Source organism: Hyalella azteca, unplaced genomic scaffold, assembly GCF_000764305.2.
Source record: "Hyalella azteca isolate HAZT.00-mixed unplaced genomic scaffold, Hazt_2.0.2 contig17489, whole genome shotgun sequence".
In the NCBI taxonomy this organism is placed as follows: Eukaryota; Metazoa; Arthropoda; class Malacostraca; order Amphipoda; family Hyalellidae; genus Hyalella; species Hyalella azteca.
The window spans coordinates 51,365-71,970 of NW_025947271.1; the positions used below are offsets into that span (position 1 = coordinate 51,365).

A 20,606-nucleotide genomic window follows, 5' to 3' on the forward strand; every position below is an offset into this window, starting at 1 on the left:
ACTCACCTATTACTAACATTAATCTGAAGTCCTCATTTTCCTTTGTAGATTATGCACATGTAGAATAAATGACATTTTCTTTCATTTTTACCTGTTTTTCCTTTATTGATATCACCATATCCATACATTACCATTTTATTGATGTGATATTACCGTATCCATGAAACTGCCATTGAGCATTTACAATGACCTTGTCCACTGCAAGCTTCATATCAGCAGATATATAGCATTTCTTCTGTGTCTGTAAGCTTACAGGAGGGCTTGTAATTTATCACCATTTTAATTGGGCAAGTGAATTCACTATAACAAAAAAGTTGTAAAAAAAAACATACCTGAAACAGAAAGGAATATTCTTGTGACAACCATCATATTTTTTTAGAGAAAAAATCATAGTTTAGGCTAATTACTTTTCATTTTATGTTGCCCAGTGCACAATTCTATCTGACATTCTCTGCACAATTTTGTGATGACCTAAGATGCATTAATTTTTAAGTGAATATTTTCGATGAGTGAGGTAAATATAATCAAAACTTTTTGTCAATAATTGATTTTTTAGTTATTTAGAGCCTTTGCTAATTGAGGTTTTACTGTAAATGTTTTTAGGGGAGTCACTTATTACCCGCCACTTGGTCCTGCGGATATGGCCGCCATTTTTTTTATGAGATATGCGAATTCCATCAACCATGTTTTTGAGCCAACACCTTTGTGCACCTTTTATGCAAGCAAAATTTTTTGATACAGCAAATATTTTTTTCAGCTACAGACTTTTGCAGAGGTACATTCACACTTTTTTCAAGGGATTTTTTAGAGGTGGTAAATGTATGATATCCTAACCTGCTTTATGCTACACAAGTAGTAAAAATGTTGAACTTTATGCCACTATTTTTAGTTTTGAAATATTTTGATTAGTTTAGCTGCTACAACATTTCTACAAAATGTGAGGCAACTGTCTCAATTTACCCCACAGTCCCCACCCAACCCTTATTACCCCAATTGATGGCATATTCAACACTGTGGCTCCTGGTGATGCAACATATTTTTGAAAGTAATATTTGAATGGTAGGAAATTGAGTTTTATAAAATGTAGAGTCTGCTCCTAAATAGTAAATTATATACTAACTGCTGTTATATACTAACTGTTCTGCAAAATGAATTCAACATATATTGTGAAATGTAACTTTCAAACCCTGCCATTAGGCATTAGCTAGGACATGGGCACTGGGCAGAAAGCTTCAATGCCTATGCTGAAGCTACATTAAACTCTCTTTCCTAAAAATCCACCATGCATGATACTATGATGATGTACACCTGGACTCTGGAGGCACTAGCTAACCATTCACCTGGGGGCACCAATCAGCACCATCAGGCAATCACACACCTGGGGCACTAATGACTAACCTCACAATTCAGCAGACTGTAAAGCATGGCACAACATAGGTCGAGGATGCCATTTTTTAACCAAAAGACACCAAGATGAACCTATATGGACAGTGGGCGCCAATATTCATCAGTAACCGGACGCCGAGGATGCCAAAATTGATGGTGAGTGGACAGCAGTGGCCGGGACGCACTGGTTAATAAAATAACAAGGAAACAGCAGTTAAGGGGAGCGTCTGGGTGGTGAAAAATTTTTTTGTTTACAGACGGATCATTTTGAAACTTGGTACACATATGTAAAGCAGAATTCTAAGACTTTTTTGTTTGTGTGAATTTAAAAAAAAAAATGAAAGAAAATATGAAATTCTTACAAAACAGCCCAAAAGGGGGTACTGTAGCAAACTATCTCCTAGGATCTTAAAGCTATAACATCGAGATGCATATCATTCAATGCATAAGGACCATATCTATTGATTCGTTGTAGCTTTTTTCAAATTTTGAATTTTTGTGGATGTGGGAGCACTTTTCCCAAAATTTTCACTTTTTTCCAATTCCCGGCCCCCTTTTCCAAAATATTTTCAAAACTATAACGAAATTCAAAAAAAAGCTACAACGAATAGATATTTTAATTACGAATTGAATGGTATATCTCCGATTGCTGTAGCTTCATAACTCTAGAAGGAGATAGGTTTGCCATGACAAAAAGTTAACTTTTGCCAGCGCAACAAAGTCACATGCACATAGGAATAGCCACTCAAGGATGGTGGGAGCAACTGCTAGCACACTACCTCATAGGATGCCAGTTGGGCCNTCCATGAATTAGAACTTCTATTTAAATGGTCTCAAAAAAAAAAAACAGACCTTTCACAGAATTTAATCCTTCTAAAACAGTCTATTGTCATATTACAGAACAGTTACAGACAGCCTGACAGGCAACTCAACAATTGACATTTGACAAATCACATAGGTTAACCTTCCAATATTTGCATCCTATTTTAGGAAGTTCACTTCATTCAACTCATTAGTTAGTTATAAGAGTGACAAGGGTGTAGGAGTCAAAACATATACGCAATCACAACAATAAAAGCACAAAAAAATTTATGACATTGGTACATTTCTTTCACTTTCAAGGATTTGCTGGCAAGTTGCAACAAACAAGCTTGTTGCAACTTGCAACGAACCTCAGCGGTCGGCTGCATCCCTTCATAGCCTAGCTAGCAGTCTAGCACTGCTCTGCACTGGCTTCTGCTGTTAGCTAAGGTACCTTACCTACCAAGGTAGCCTAGGTAGGTAGAACCTAGAAGCCTAGAAGTAGAGGCAGCGATACCTGATCTAGGTACTTAAAAATATGAGTCACCTATTTGCAATAAATTGGTATTTTTAATGATGAAAAAAAATATTCCTGACAAAAGTAAGAACGACACCTTATTGCTCTTAATGTTGCCATATGGGTCAGGTATAAAATATCTTTTTCTAAATTGCATCGTTGGTGAATGAATATCAAAATGGAAAAATATTCTTAATTACTCAGGTGTGAATTTTTGCATCTTTATACGCATCAAAAATGTCGCAGCGTAAATATATATTAGCGATGAATTTAATAAATAATTAAAGAGCTGTATTGTATGAGTTTAGCATAGTCAAACTGTCATTTGTTGCCTTGCATTCTGAGCCCTGCTGATTTATTTCAACGAAATTAGTTAAAAATGCCATTTAACGTTGGTGAACAGGTATTTTCGTAAAGTTATCATAACAATAAAAACATGAATAATACAAACATGAACGTGTTGACACATCATCGTTCACTTATAATAAACCTAAAAATGCAATTAACTCTGATTAATCTCGCAAAATGAAATTTTTGATCTCTAAATTGTTTCAAAATGTCCGAATTTCCTGGGACATTACCGGTCCGACACTTCAGCGAACTCGCGTGCGAACTGGCCTGCAGTCGATAGATTAGTATTACGTTGAGTAAGTCATGTCTTGTTGGTCGTGTATATGAATGAAACTGAATAGATTTTATTGCACTTTATATCGAAACATTGCGTTCATTTCTGTCTTCCTCGTCTACCCATTGCAAAATGTCTGGAAATGTAATCATAAGTAGACATCAGCTGCTGCCAACCTACTGAGCTTGGTATTTAGGCCTCAGTTCTAAACGTTTATGACTACGGACCTGAACTGCATTAAATGCTACATAATGCTAGGGTCAGGCTTGACTTCAAACATCCGTTTAATGTGAGTGCGTTGGAATATTATACTCTAATTTAAAATGTATTATCGTTATAGGTAAAATTGTCGCTCGTGGCTTCAGGCACGTGTCGGAACCACGCAACGTTTCTCTCCGTTTGCTATCGTTTGTGATGATGAAATCCATGGCTGAATTATTGACCTTTTATTCATTTCATAGCATTTTTTTCAATTTAAATTATTTTCAAGATGAGAAATTATTATAATACCTTCGTTAGTACGATTGTATCTGATGAAGCGTTGTAATGCTGTCAGGTCGGTCTTAGTCGTCACTTGAAATACGTTTTCGTGCTCAACGTTGGTTAGATTGTTAGTGTTTGTTTTTTAACCGAATTTTAGTTGAGAAACTTTGGGCTGACGTTGCCAAGAAGATGAACTGTGAAGGTTAGGGAACATTGGTTTAATTTTACTTTAACTGCATATCAAAAAAAGACCTGGTTTCTTCCTCTTTAAGGGTACGTNCAAGAATGAACATAGGATAATAATGTAAGTGTTCACAGTGAAAACCTGTACGAATAGGCTTCTGTATTCTATGGTTTCAGGCGCCAGCCTGAGCAGGTAACCAGCACGCTGGCAACCTGCTTTCACTGTGTGCGTACCCTAATGAAAGAGACTGGTTTCCTGCTTCCTCTGTGAACACCCTCTCTCGCTTGTTTCAGGCGCCAGCCTCAGCAGGTAACCAGCACGCTGGCAACCTGCTTCCTCTGTGAACCTCTCGCGCTTGTTTCAGGCGCCAGCCTCAGCAGGTAACCAGCACGCTGGAAACCTGCTTTCACTGTGTGAGTACCCTTTGACTGAACTTAGGCTTTAGTGCCTTTGACTGAACATGGGATTTTGTGGCTATGACTGGAGATAGGCCTTTGTGGCTTTGACTGAACATAGGCTTTTGTGGCTATGACTGGAGATAGGCCTTTGTGGCTTTGACTGAACATAGACTTTTGTGGCTTTGACTGGACATAGGCCTTTGTGGCTTTGACTGAACATGGGCTTTTGTGGCTTTGACTGGACATAGGCCTTTGTGGCTTTGACTGAACATAGGCTTCTGTGGCTTTAACTGAACATAGGCTTTTGTGGCTTTGACTGAAGCCACAAGAGCCAAAGCTTTTGTGGCTACCAAACCAATGCCAAAAACACATGTGGTTAACCAAAAGCCAAAGCTTTTGTGGCTCTGACTGGATATAGGCCTTTGTGGCTTTGACTGAATATAGGCTTTTGTGGCTTTAACTGAACATAAGCTTTTGTGGCTTTGACTGGACATAGGCTTTTGTGCCTTTCACTGAACATAGGCTTTTGTGCATTTGACTGAACATAGACTTTTGTGCCTAGACTTTTAGACTGAACATAACTTTTATTGTCGCACTACTGCACTAGTTAGGGTATCGAAGTTTTCTCATTGTTATTACGTTATTTAAAGATCTTTTGTTTCTCTTGTTATATTTTTTTCAAGTTCTAAAAGTTTGTTTACTCACCGCTAAACTGTCCTGCTGAGAAAACAACAGAAAGAGAAGTTCAAGCAACGTCGCCGCCGCTGTCGTCTGTTCCAGCTTCTTCCATCACGAGTAATTGTTTGTTTTTGTATAATAAATGTGTATTATTGACAATTGCGTACAGATCTATGGGGAAGACTTAAATTGCGTCAAGTTTTTCTTTTTATTTCTCAACTCCAGAGAGATTTGTAAGACGTTGTAATTTCTTAATTGAATATATTTCTTAGAAAGCAAGGAGATTCATGGCGTACTCCATTATTTAACCTTCGTTTAAGCCATTACTTTTATCTGCCAGTTATGTGATTGATAGAATTTAGCAAACGCACCTGCAATCATCACCGTTCGAAAGCTTACAATACATCTTTCATGAATAATTTGGCAAATCTAAAAGCATTTAAACCTCTTCGAACTATTTCTGTTGGGCTCGATGTTCAGACAGTGTTTCCCCTCACTTGTGTACAACTTGCTGGTTCTTTACAGTTACAGGGTACAATTAATACAACATATTGAACACTAATATGTAGCATTTTATATCACTTATGTTCAGCGAGTTAACTGTTTGAATTAATTTAACGGTGGGTTGCTGCGACCAGGTTTTTAACGTAGAAAACTGATGCAGATCGACTCCAGATTATCTTGTGTTAGGCAATATACATTTTTGTGGTGTAAAAATCGCGGACCAATAGTAATATCTAATCTAACATACAACCTGGGCGTCGTTCCAGAGTTTATGAGGCACTGTTCTAAGACGCATCCTTTGACACGGTCCGATTAAGGGTTGCTGTGAAAGCGATGTTCTCCAGTCCACGCGGCGCTATTTCTGCACAAGAATTGCCGTCATCTGCTCCAAGCAACTGCTTCTTCTGATACTTCCTTGCCTTCTTTCCCATTGACGACTCTCTGGACTGAGGCACCGAGTGTGCTGATGGCAGAGAACAATCTTCAGGTATGGAAGCGAAGGAACACGACTGCGCCACGAGAGTTGCCACGTCGCCATCTTTAGTCGCGCCTCTTGAGTTATCTTCTTGCTGTTGCTTCATGGCACTGTCATGACCGTATAACCCGAGCGCCTCGTCACCGTATTGATAACCGTGTTGAGGCACAAATTGAGGCTTCAGACTACCGTGGGCTTTTTTTTCAGCTGTTGAAGTCCTGCTGACGACCGAGGTTCGCTCTCCGTGGTAGGGCGACGTGTTTTGGTTCTGGTATCGGAGTGAATTGTAAGTAAAGCCGTCTGGATATTGCATGCTAACTGCACCTGTGGACATGAATGTGTTAGCCGTTACGTTATTCGTTACGCATCGAGTCTGAAACGTGTTAAGTATTCGTTCGAGTCTCAAATCGGAGTGTTGAAGTCAACGCTTCAGTAAGATATCACTTCACAATAAGAAACGAAAGAAACAACGTATTCGAATTAATTAAACCCAATCAAAGACTCAAATCTTCACTCTCAGTTAAGAGACAAGTAAATTCTGGCAGAATTTCCTCAGTTTCAAGATCAATTGATGTGCTCACGAGGGTTGGGACTGCTGAGGTACACCCAGAGCTGGGCAGCGCTACTTTGAAATGTAGCGGGCGCTACCGCTACATGCTCTAAATGTAGCGGGCGCTACCGCGTTCTGCTACATTGCCTTAAATGTAGCGCCGCTACCGCTACCGCTACTGAAAATGAAGCGGCCGCTAGTAGCGCCCGCTACTTGTAGCGCGCTACTGCCCTACATTGCCTTAAATGTAGCGCCGCTACCGCTACCGCTACTGAAAATGAAGCGGCCGCTAGTAGCGCCCGCTACTTGTAGCGCGCTACTGCCCACCTCTGGACCGTAGACCACAGAGGCGGGGACGGAGCGAGGGTTGGCGCCCGACACGCGCACTCTGGCCCCGCCGCCGTCCAGCTGACTCATGACCGCGTCACGCGTGTTCTTGTCGGGCTTGAAAATCACAAAGTGAACTTTGGGCAGGAACAGACAGCCCAGTTGCACAAATCCACTGTGCAGAAAGCTCCAATAAATATTCATTATATCATTTATATGATTATGATACTCTTAAAAATAGCTTCAGTGCGTAGGATTAGCAAATATTTCTTTTAAGAATCTGTTATAACGTGTGAAGTATTCACTTCTCCTCCTAACTTCCTAACGCGCTGTGTATACTCTGACTAACGTCATCCTGAACAATTAACTAAAAGCAAGACTACGCGCGTAATCTAATTAAACTCTTTAAACTACTTAACACTCAATGCAATTACAATTACCAGAGCGACAGTGACATGGCGAGTGAGACGATCCTCGTCTCATCGGAGGGTTCCTTGGAGAGGTAGAGCGGCACGAACACCACCCAAATGATGCACGACGTGTAGTTGGTGAACGCGATGTAGCGTGCCTCATCGAAGCCACCCGGACACTGCACGGCAGGTTTAGAATCTACGTCTTTGTTGTTTTACATCAATGGAACTTATCATTGAGCAGTAATCAAGTACTGCACGACAGAGTAAACAGTTCCGGATCCGTTATGTTGCATAAATTAAAGCTATTAATAAAAACTTTTACATTGGAAAGGATGCAAACAGAATTTCAAAATATGATCACCCATTTGTCCACGTCCGTGATGTATTTTATCACGTGATGTTTTGCCTAAAAGACCTCTCATTCCCTTCCGATGGAAAGATGGTCTTGAATGTTTGCGAATAATTACAATCTCGCTGGGAAGACCATCGTACCTTTCTGGTCTTGATGGCATAGATGGTGCAGACAAATACGAGCGAGAGCGGCTACAGCAGTCCCACCATGTAGGAGTATCCGTCAATTCCTCTGCACACGAGAATCTTGTGAGGAATCTTCACATCACAAAGGGCGGCTTCTTGAGGAGGTGTTAGAAGCAGCCAGACAACATTGATGGCCACCTCTAAACTGACGAGCGCCATTACGATCATCATCTGTGACGCAGGTGACGTGTATTTTGCCTGGAAGGAAACATGTCGACGTAATTGTTAATTTTACTAAGTGAAGTGAGGACGGTTTCCGCTACTGTCAATAGATGCATTTCAATTTTACACCGAGACAGGCAATTCGTCCGGATTTGCACAGGAAATAATTTTGTATGTTTACCTCAAGGGCTTTGGAGGGGCTCTTGAAAATCCTGGTAATTAATTCGATTTGTCTTCGTCAGGATGGCCGCGTAGCAAAGTGTGTAGCTGAAGCCTAAGAAGAATCTTGTAATGCCACACGTTATGCGATTTGGAGGCGTCACGATAGCCAAGGTCATGCAGAAAGATAAGAAGATCCCGAGGAGTAGCAGAAAAGAAAGCTCGCGTGATGCCGCTCAATTGATGACTGGAGTATCGAAGTGAATCCAAAAAATGACGCCGACACAAATCGCTGTAATTATTCCTGCACGGTCAAGCGTGGAAAAATCAATTCGTGGTACTTGCATGGAGGTTCGCACGAATTGGAAAGACATTCACGATCTTGAGACAAAGATCTAATTTATGCCTGAAAATCTTTTCACCACCCTCTGAAGATCTAGAATTCTACTTTATTATTGCAGGTGATGAACATCTATAACTTTCATTATTATTATCTTGCTTTAGATCATGTGGATCTTACATCATATGCTGTGCGCACCCTGACAAAAGTTACAGAAAAAGTCAAGGAAAATTGAAATTCAAAATCTGTAGTCTAAGCTCTGTTTTGGTTAAAATTTTTACTTAAATTTATCTTAATCACAATTGCAGAACTTTAACGTGAATTTTAAAGCAATTCATAGTCTTATTTACTATTAAAAATCGTGCGGGTTCTAACTCACGCATTCACTTATTCGATGTCAGGATGTTAAAGTATTTTCTACGTACGCAAAACAAATGCAAGATCATGTTCGGCACCAACAAATTCTCTGTCATAAAATCATGGTACGACAAATGGCCGGTCACAAAGATTGATAAAAATAAAAAATAATTCACCAAGAGTAGCAGGTTGAGGTTCAAAACCCACAACTGACTGTGAAAATTCTGGTCAAAATTGACAATGTGGCGGGATGGTAACGAATCGGCTGCAGACCAACGTGTCTTAATTAAAGCTGGTACCACTGTTTATACTTTAATTATAATATTTTTGAATTAACATTAAGGCACCTAAAATGGCGAACACCGTAGCCGTGATGACCCAGTGATTGTTATAGCCAAGATGTTTCTCAGGTTTTGGTTGGCAGGCTGTGCCGTTTTCCGCAGGTAAGAAGCAAGGGGAACAAGAGTCACAGAAACCTGTTTCTTAATCATGACTGACGTTCAGGAATTGAAGTTCAGTGCAGTTCATGCACTCCCAGCAGCACGTGTTTCGCTTCTGTGACAAAATAATCGCAAAATCCATAATAAATTGTTCATGGAATCCGAAATGGGCTAGCATTCCGCAACCATTGCACTGTCGTTCCTCGTACACGGAAGCACAGGGTGATTCACAAAAATTCCTGATTTGAAAGCTCAATAAAAAAAAGAACTAGTACAGATATCACTACAATATTAATTTCAGTGAAAAGACATTATTCGAATTTTTGTATCACTTGGTTTCATAGATGACATCGGACAATTGACGGCCTCCATTGTCAATGCATATATATAGTTGGTCGATTTCTGATGTTCCATTCAACTCGCTGAAGCACATTGAGGGGTATGTTGACGATGGCTTGGCGTAAGTTGTTTTAAAATGAGGAAGGATCCTTGTATACAAGGATCGTTACAGTCATTGCAAACAATCGATTCAAGATAAACCCATAAAAAATCACACAGAGCCAAATCGGGGGATCGGGTGAAGTCTTAATCGAGTAATTTCCTATGGCCTAAAGAGAACAATAAATGAGATATGAGTTCACGTGCAAAGTATTATCGAAATCTGCCTGGTATTTTAGTAGGTTTTTCACTCGCACTTGGCGACCGTCTGCTGAAACTTCCGAGACGTGCTAGAAGAATCATACCTCAGAGCGTGTAAAAAAGAAAATGATTGAATCCTCTCCTTAACCCTCTACCGCCGTATGTCACTCTCCGGGAACATAACTTTAAACCTAAATAATACGTAAACTATTGAGTGTAGCAACCTGAAGACGATAGTAGTACACAACAGGGAACATTTTAAAGTTGTCGTACGTGGCGGCAACCATCAGTGCAAGTAAGGCACCTAAAATGGCGAACACCGTAGCCGTGATGACCCAGTGATTGTTATAGCCAAGATGCTTCTCAGGTTTTGGTTGGCAGGCTGTGCCGTTTTCCGCAGGTAAGAAGCAAGGGGAACATGAGTCGCAGAAACCTGCTTCTGAATCATGACTGACGTTCAGGAATTGATGTTCTGTGCAGTTCATGCACTCCCAGCAGCAAGTGTCTCGCTTCTGTGAGAAAATAATCGCAAAATCCATAATCAATTGTGCATGGAATCCGAAATGGACTAGCATTCCGCAACCATTGCACTATCGTTCCTCGTACACAGAAGCACAGGGTGATTCACGGAGATTTCCTGATTTGAAAGCTCAATAAAAAAAGCTAGTCAAGATAACACTACAATATAAATTTTATTGAAAAGACCTTGTATGAATTTTTGTACCACTTAGTTTTAAAGATGACATAGGACAAATGACGGCCTCCATTGTCAAATGAATTTAGTAGCTCGATTTTCGAAGTTCCATTCAATTCACTGAAGCATATCAACAGGTATGCTAGCGATGGCTTGGCGTATGTTGTTCTTAAAATAGGTAGGATCCTTGTACAGTCCTTGTAAACAATTGATTCAAGATAACCCCAACGCATAGTGGCAACTGACTAGGCGGGACACAAAACTTTATGACCTTGCGTTTCATGCGAAATACTTCCCGCCATATTCCTTCAATTTCTGGCCGTTTCGCGCGAAATACAAAACAGGAAGTTTCCGTGAATCACACTGTACATAAAAGCGAAGAAGTACAATTGCGCTAGCGGACCATATAAGCAACAGATCAAGTGACACATGGAATATAAACCCTACAAGTTCTGTATGCCCAAAACATTTCTTTGATATCATAGGCCTATAATCTTAGGATCTTACGATAACAGCTTGTCCGGACGCGCATGGAGCGCTGCATTGGGAGACTGGAGGTTCCGCTTTGTGCGACCAAATGAGATCCGAAAACCAGTTTATCTCAGCCTCTTGACCTGCTAATTCTGGAAAGCGATAGCAAATGTTATGCGCAATATAAATTTAAATACGTTTAACCACTATGAAATATTAAGCATAATATCCTAGATATTTCAAGCGAGGTTGTTGATGACGATAGGAAGTTTATGAAAAGCTGGCAGAAGCAATCCAATCTTTCGATCTGTGGTCTACCTGGTCTACTTGAATCAGTTGCCGATTTGAGTGCCAATAAAATTGGATTCTTAGAATTAAAATACGACTAATAAGGCAGCAATCGATTTTTTCGTAAACAAAACCAATTCATTACGTTCAGGTGTGTTATTCACTTTAACAACTCAAACTTGCTGATGGTTTTCATGCAATCATAGAGGGAAAGTTATGAAATTTACGTTATTTGGTTTTATAATCTTTCTGTGCTGAGGCTTACTTGAATAATTTCCCACGGGAACCCAAGAATAAGCGCCATCGGTTTCGTCGTGCTGGAACTGAAACAACGTGTACCGCGGCAACCCTGACCGAGTGATGGGGTTGAACCTGAACTCGTGCTCGGTCACATCTGCGTCATGAATAATATGAAATAATTATACAATAAATCAAGAATTCATTCAGCTACCTGAAACTTGAAATTTGTAGCAAGACAGGATTTCAGACCAGCTCACCATGCCTTATTCTATAACAATAATAATGTATATGACTAGCATCGGAGCCTCGGAGGCATATATAAACTGAGGTAATAAATTGGAAAATAAAATGAATTAATAAGGCTTAGCATTATTCAAACAGTTCTGCAGAATTTATAGTAGTTAAGTAATAATACAATTATCTATAAAACTATTTACAAATTATTAGCGTTAGCCAATCTATTTAAATAAATAAATTGCATCACAGAAACTTAAATACTTTATTGATGGTAAATTACAAGGCAAGTAAATATGGCCAAAAGTAACAACCATCCTATTCATTACATGTTGATTCTAAGAATTTAATTATTAGCCCTTATGCTTAGCGAGTAAATGCATTGATGAGTACTTTTTTTTCTTGTGAAAAATGCTGGAGAAATAAGCTTTCTCCACAAAGTTTGCTAGTTAAGTCATATAACTTAAGGCCCTGACTGAAAGCCGTGCAAAGTCTAAGAGCGAGGTTTTCGCGACCATCGTGTAAAATCCTTGATCTGTCCGAAGCTCAGCCTGTCGCTACCCTCGAGCTTGTACTCTTTGTAATATGATATCCTAGCCAGACCCTTTCTCGCGGTCACTGGTCGCTTTCAGGTGGCCGAGGAAAGAAAATATCTACAACAAAGAGGCTGATCAAGGAATGCCGAGTATACCATTCAATGGAGAATAAAAATTACAACCCTTTTATATCTCGAAAAAAGTAAAAAAGTCGCAGACTTGATGAACAATAATATTCAGAGTTGCTTGAAATTTCCTCTCATTAAAACTGTTTTAATACAAAGTTTACATATTTTTTGTTACTGATCACCGTTTATAAATAAATAGATGGGTAAGCATGGAAAAATCCATATCGCCATCTCATTTGCGAGTGGAGTAAAGTTTATCCTAATTAGTGAAGAAACGCATAGGGAAGAGCCAAGCCTGTTAGAAGCCTCGAGACCTTCAACCAGGGCCTTAAGTCATAGCCGTATAACTTGCGGGTGAAGTATTAATCGAGTAATTTCCCATGACCTAAAGAGAACAAGAAATGAATGAGGTATGAGTTCACGTGCAAAGTGTAATCGAAATTTGCCTCGTAATTTGGAAGGTTTTACACGCACACAAGCGATCGTCCGTCGAAACTTCCGAGACGTGCTAGAAGAATCAAATCTCAGAGAGTGTAAAAAGAAAATGATTGAATCCTCTCCTTAACCCTCTACCGCCGTGTCACTCTCCGGGAACATAATTTTCAACTTAAATAATACGTAAAATATTGAGTGTAGCAACATAAAGACGATAGCAGTACACAACAGAGAACATTTTAAAGTTGTCGTACGTGGCGGCAACCATCATTACAAGTCATTTTGCGCTCACTAGATCGTATCCTTATTGGGAAGTAGGCGCGTGACAAAATTGCTCGTGACAAAATTCCTGTCACTCGTGTCAGGCGGTAGAGGGTTAAGTAAAGAACAGCAATGCATTAAGCGAAGAATGACTCAGACCAAGGAAGGAGACATTTTTGAGTGCGACGAGCAGCTGATGGCCGTGTATGTGTCCTTCATGCGTCATGTCATCGCAGACGCCAGGCCGGCCGTCGCAGTGCTGCCGCCAGATGTCGTGCAGCGCCATAGCGAAGGCGTAGACGGCGTCGCGGAGGAAGTGCAACCAACCACGCTGCCTGTAGGGGGGCGACTCCCCGACTCTGTACACGTTCGTAACGACAAATATCTTATAAATATGTACTTAAGTGAAAAATTGTTCTGCAAATTAACTACTACATAAAATTCAAACTTACATAATATCAATCAAAAATGAATATCGATTATTAATTATTGATATTTATTAAATCCTGAGTATATCTAAAAAAAGTAACAATAAAATTTTACCAATTTTGATGGGTAAATATCAAAACAGCGCAGATGATTGACAAGATGATTGACAGGTAAAATAATTTGTTTAGGAGGAGCGTCTGGGTAAAAATAAATCTAAAGATTTGACTTTTCCATTTTTGGGCTTATTTTGTAGCAGCGAAAAAGGCGTGTCTAACGCAGCAAACCGCAGTTCCCAATTTATATGAAGTGAACAATTTTCAAAATTAGAAAAATTCATCTTCATATATTAGAAAAATCACATTTATAGCCTATTATTCGCGTAAAACTGGACACGAATAAGTCTCAGGATGGTACCCCCGAAAATAATAATTGGCAATGGGAAAGCGGGGGCTGCAGTTTGAAGCAATTTTTTTAGCATTATGTTTTTTTTTCATCTATTTTACATATTTGGCTGCCCTGAACAATTAAAATAACCAAAAGACGCCATCTTAAAAATCTATCTTCCATGATTTTTAAGCTTAAGCATTGTGAAATATACCATTCAACTTGTAAAGACCTTATCTTGCGACTCCAGATGCCTTTTTTCTGATTTGAACATGATTTGGATTATATATTGAAAAACTAGGAGGGAAAATGGGAGAAAAAGGGAAAAAGCCGTATAGAAGAATAAAATTAAAATCGAAAAGGGGCATCTAGAGACTATAAATATTCTCTTTCGATACAAATCGAATATGACTCTCGATGTTGTAGCACGTGAATTGAAGGAGATAGATTTATTAAGGACCCATCTTTTAAAGGTTTTCTATGCATTTCACTTTTTTTTTTATTTTTTCAAAAAATTCACAGGAGCAAAATTATCTTCTTTTGCTCTCTTACATATGCATACACAAACCTGACAAAGATTCACTAAGATCCGTCAGTAAATAAAAAATATTTTTTTGACCCAGACGCTCCACTTAACTCATAATCTACAAATACTAACGGTAACTCTTGTTACCAGGCTTTGAAATATCAATAACATTGACGATAGTTAATGCTTCCCAAGACAGAAAGTTAACTTTCGCTCTCTTCTATTAACGCTGGTCAGCAAGCCTTTAAACACGAATAACCTGGACGACAGTTAACTTATATATAAATAAAATAATTTTAATGACCGCACCCAAGAGACAGAGACATGTCACACTGCCCGTTTCTCCTGGACTGCAATGAACACTTAAACTTGTCCTCCCAGAACTCCTCAAACCAAGGATTGCGCTTGTTGGTCGCCGGCTTCAGGCCAGTGAAGTACGCATCAAACCCTGGGATCTGTTCTACCAGAGGCTGCACTGCGATCGTGTTCTCAACTATAGAGCTGACATGTTTCTGCAATGAAATTGCATTCGTTAAGAGTAGTAACCTTGACGCCATTGGTTATTTCGTGCCTGAATTTAGTTTAAATAATTAATTATGTCTCCGAAATAAACGTATCTCACGATAATATGAAACAAAACTAAACGACATTTTTATTGAAACGATTATGCAAATGATTTATATATTTTTGAAGTTGAAATAACCGAGTTTTAAATCTGTTGAATTGATTCCAAAGACATTACTGAGATACAGCCTCCTTGGCGTTAGAAAGAAGAAAATTTAGTTTAGATTAGTGGGACAGACATGTTATATAATACACATCGTAGAGGGGCGCTGTTAAGTCACCTGAATATTTTTCACCGTCCATGCATCAGATCCCACGAAGACTTTGGCAAAACCTTCGTGAAACTCGTGTCGCTCGCCGTACAGTTTTTCGAACAGTCGGGTAGCCACCGAAGCTTCAGCGAACACCACGACCACTACCACGAAAACAAATAATCTACATGCTGCAGAATATTAGAGAGGATAAAATATTTTACGAAGTTGGCCATTCTCGCGAATTAAGAAAGTTTATCCCTAAATTTCGCATTACGGCAACGCAGCACAGAAGAAGCACACGCTCAAACGCTTGGGTTGACACGAGTGAAATATATGGCAGAATATATATGAAATAACCACAAAGTTATTTCCCCTGAAAAGGGATTAGTTACCCTAGTGTATATTTTATTCCAGTTTGGGAATCACTGCCATGTATGAATTTCGAAATAAATTTACGACGCAGCAACACAGTTCCTAAACCCTCTCGCGGGCGGTCATAGATCAAAGAAAAAGATTTTAAATTACCGAACCAAATAGAATGAGTTCTGATATATATTTAGCAATGCAATTTTCAAACAAATAGTGGAGCGGCAAATAACAAGCAATGAATTGATCATAAATTTTCCCATTGATAAAAACGGAATCATTTGAATTTAACACGTATACATTACAGAAAACTATCTACCTGCAATATTGTTAAGCTATTGAAATGATTCTCCTGTTTTGGAAATAATATTCTCGGAAGAAAAACCGAGAGGGCGAGACGAGGTCAAGGTTCTGTCTTATTGCACCTGAAAAAAAAATATATATATAAATTCCGAGAAGTTTTAAAGCCTCTATTTTGTCCGCGCAATTTCTTCTCGTATCGTCCTGGCGTTGCACGGAAACCCGAAAATTATATTGAATTTTTGTTGCTGATCAGGGCAAGGCTTCCTGTCTCGTCCCGAATAAAAAGTACCAAACAAAGAAGTCTGACATTATTCAGTGAGATATTTCCACTTGCGTCGTTAATAATGCAATTTTTACCTGCTAAAGCTGTCGAGAAAGTATAGAGGGCAAACCGTATCAATAGTCAGGAATCAATCTCCTACCGTGAGAAGCATGAGTAGCGCATGCTAAAATAAAGTACGCATGTTAATCACCTCTTGCCTTGGTGTTGGCGTAAACTTTCTTAGCGACAGCGGCGTACTGTTGGTCGCCGTCGGCTGCTGAGAGCCCGTAGTTGTTGAGGTCAAAACAGACGTCGTAGGTGGTGGCCTGCGCCAGCAGCTCCCGACGTCCGCTCTCCCCATACTCATCGGTCGAATAAACCAGCGACGCGTAGACCCATGAGAAGGTTCTTTGAGAGGGCAGCAGATCAAGATGGTGAGTGTAATAATTACTTCCGACGAACTAGTTATAGTGTTGTGCATTTTAACGGAAGATAAAAATTATAGCAACTTCATTATGGAAAGCAAGTAGATCTGCCACATACTATAATAGTCACAGTGGCGTTGGAAAAATTTTGTTCTCCGACTGTTCTCGCCAGCGCGTCTTGCGTCATCTAAGTACAAATGAACAAACGTCAGCGAAGACAAAATCCTTGACTTTTTCCTCACTTCAGCACACGGAGTATGACTTCTGCCTGGTCATCGTCGGAGGGCACGGTTCGCAAGAAGTAAGGGTACATAGAGCGGTGACTGAGGGACGACGCTGTGCTGATGTAGCTCACTTGCGGGATCTCGAAAAGCTTGAAAATGTTTGCCATCTGAAAATTATTAATAAAGTTTAGATCCTAAAAAAATCTCTTAATTGCTTAAATTACAAATTAAATCATGATTTAAACGCAGCCAACAGATGAAGAAAGTTCGCCAATTGATATTCGAATACGTTTCAAGGACCATCAGTTCGAACGTTCGAGGATAAGTTCGAAACGTGGTGATTAAAAATATTGTGACTTTTTTGAACATTCTCTTTGCTATTCTAATGAAATTAAATTTGTATGTTTCTAATCTCTAAAAAATCAAATTTTGAAGAATACGCAGTTCGCCTAATAATGATAGTTCAAAATTATCATAGTTATTTACTGTATGGTATGGTTGATCGCTACCGTGATAGTTTTGTAATATCAAGTGTAATGCAGCTTGTCGAATAAAATAAAAAAGAATCACAATTATATTTAACACAATTTTATATTTTGAAGACATAAACTCGAGTGCTTTTACCTGAACAGAAACAGAACTTTTCTGGCCGCCGATGACGCCTACGACTTTATCGTAGCGGCCGCCCATGTAGGACGGCGTACTGCTGTCGTCGCCGCACGTGAAGCCCGTGTCGTGGTGGGCGTTTTGTGCAGCCAGGTTCCCTGTCATGAGAACATAACGACTACAAACATTAAAATTAAAGTTCGATAGATGAAATTAATGAACGAGGTCTCGCCGCGCAAAAAATGACATAGATGACTGGTTATTCATAGAAATTAGGTTTAAAGTAAACCCTCAAAACGGTTATAGGAAATGGCTGAACGGTTTGCCTTTGTGTGCACAAACATAAACCGTTGACAACGCTTTTAGTTTAGAAATACCTGGTGGAATAAGATTTATCAACAGTAGACAGAAACATTTGTGGCATGGAACATGAATTTTCTTCATTAAATAAGAATACAATCCGTTATAAAATATGGAACAATAAAAATTTCTTGACAAATATAAAATCATGCGGAGTCTAAGAAATAAAATAATAAAATAAATCTAAATCTAACAAAATCATACATATATATATATATATAATATATAATAAAATCTAAGGCACCGATGCAAGAAATATGAAAAGGAAGATGGTACCTTTGACAAAATTTCTGGATTGACGTAAGGCCACTTCGGGAGAGTCGCAGGAGTCTAAAGCGAGGGCTCCTAAGGTGATGCCGGGAAGCAGTGACGAGTTCTTGTTGATCTCGTCCAAAGTGAAGAGAAAAGCTTCCAAAGCTTCTATGCCGTCCTTCTGCTGCAATCAAGAGATCATTAAATAAATCATTAATAACAAAGAGTCCGAGGACAAAAAGTGCAACGTTATCCGAACAAAGTATCACTTATTTCTCTGAATGTTAAGTTAAATCATACCGACACAATTTCATAGTCGTACCATATCATCTTATACGATACAAATAATGTACCTGAATCTTGTCACAGACGTGCACCTCTCCCTCGTCTCCAGCGCAAGGCAGGCGCTTTTGGCTGTGGATGGGGAAGAGAGCGCCGAGCAGCAGCGTGTTGCGGTCTGCGGTGGCTGGGTGAAGCAAGGTTAGGTTGTCTCCGCCCCTATCGCTGACAATGCACGACCTGATCTGGCGATCGCTTTTCTCCAGAGCGAAGGCACTCGAGTTTTGTGTTATAATTGATGTAGCTATTATTAACAATACATTTGATATTAGAGTGCAAGGTCGAAAGACCATCATGTGTTCTTCGTACATCTTGTAAAAAGAAATGACACTTCTTCATGTGAAGGACTTGTACGGAAAGGATTTATGCGAAAATAACGAATTCAAACTAACGAAAAGAAACTCGCATTAGAATTAATTTATCGAATTTTGTTTCAAATTAGCGTTTGCGGAAATCTCGAGCCTGATCCAGGAAAAATGTTTAATTTCGAGTAGACTGAAATTTTTCCCTAATTATCTATTATTTATTTTAGACTGTGGATGCGTTCCTTTGTTGGTTCTGAAATTATAATTCAAGTAGTAAAATCATGACGCGACGAAAGACGGTGGTTGGATTGAATATTTAATTTCAATCAATTCGTTAAAAATGAAATTTGAAACAGCAATATACCTTCTTTAAAACTGAGGCTTCATATATTCTTCAAAGCTAAGATTACACTGAATTACTCTAACAAAAGAAGGTTTGAACGGATCTTCCTTGAAGTGATATAGTTTACGTCAAGATTTATACCTGCAGATAGGACGACGATGCGATGAAGGGAATCTCAAATGTCAAAGACTGTATCCCGGAAAATGCAGAGACCATCTGCTGGTCTGTTTTATAGGAGTCCCATCGCTGATCAATATTAAATGATTGTACATAACCGTACGTATCACAACTAAACGTCTTAACCACGACAAGGAAACTTATTTCCTTATTTCGGAATCATCAACACGAATTCAGGTTCGCAAGACATGCCGGGACCTTGAAGATGTAAAATATTATAATATATCGTGAAAATGTTAATCGTATAAAATTGATTTTAAATCATTTTTATCAATGAAGAAACTAGAATGTGACAAATTTGTCTGGCAGCCCGTCGAGACTGTTCAAAATCCGTTACTAAAAAAAACATGTCAGGATTGTCAGAAGTTTTTTGCTACGCTTTGGGAATAAAATAATTTCTGTGCCCGCCATCGTTGAGCAAAGTAAACCCCCAGGATTAAGAGCATCAAACACTTTCCAGTTGATGACACGCAATTAGTAAATTGCTGGTGAGGCGAGATGCCGCTCGGATCAGCCAACGGCACTTATATCGGTAAGTTCATCAGCAATAACATTGTTTTCCAAACAATATGAATGTTCCACAATAAAAAATAGCTGTTACTAATGCGCCAACAGCACGCTTTTGATTGGAAAGTTAACACAATTACGAAGAGAAAAAGATGTCGATCAGAGGGGAAAATCTCGAGCATACCTAATCACCACTTCTGCATAGGTTGCAGCTCAATGCCCAAACTTTTCTGTGGTACTGACAATCTCGAAGAAGTTGCAACTCCAGAGTATGTACACTCAACCGCCGGATTTCCTGTTGAGGCACGGCTCAACTAAGCAGATAGACGAGCCTAGCATTTTAAATATATATGCATAATAGAAGAATTGCACACTCACAGTTTCCTTTGAGCGAAATAGACCGGAAATTGGCATCTGTCTTGCTTTCATGATACATCAAAATAGGTAAATACAATAAAAATTTCAATAACTGAATTGGAACCCAAATGAAACGAGCACTTTCCATCAGTTCACACTTATCTACGACTCAGACTACGAGTAACATTCGAAATCTAAACGATACCATTAAAGATGGTTATTATTGTGATGCAATTGTACAGAGTCAGACGCCACGGCGGAATCCACTTAACCCAGTCCATACTTGCACTCATTTATGTCTGTTAAATTCACTCAGTTATGATTGTAACATAACTATTCGTAATGGAAAATGTCAAGAAAA

General features: G+C 39.2%; 1 protein-coding gene across 1 annotated transcript; it reads right to left on the bottom strand.

Moving 5' to 3' along the window:
* Positions 1-7,398: 7,398 nt before the first annotated feature.
* Positions 7,399-19,216, bottom strand: LOC108682560 (metabotropic glutamate receptor 3-like; the record flags this gene model as incomplete). The annotated part of the gene is given in 16 exon segments (XM_047885284.1): positions 7,399-7,517; positions 7,834-8,076; positions 8,222-8,260; positions 8,262-8,503; positions 9,244-9,372; positions 10,280-10,487; positions 11,177-11,292; positions 11,694-11,822; positions 13,422-13,621; positions 14,911-15,113; positions 15,447-15,580; positions 16,562-16,758; positions 17,018-17,166; positions 17,624-17,763; positions 18,242-18,401; positions 18,571-19,216. Coding segments are annotated over 16 exon segments (2,705 nt in total), but the record flags the coding sequence as incomplete, so codon positions are not given.
* Positions 19,217-20,606: the final 1,390 nt, after the last annotated feature.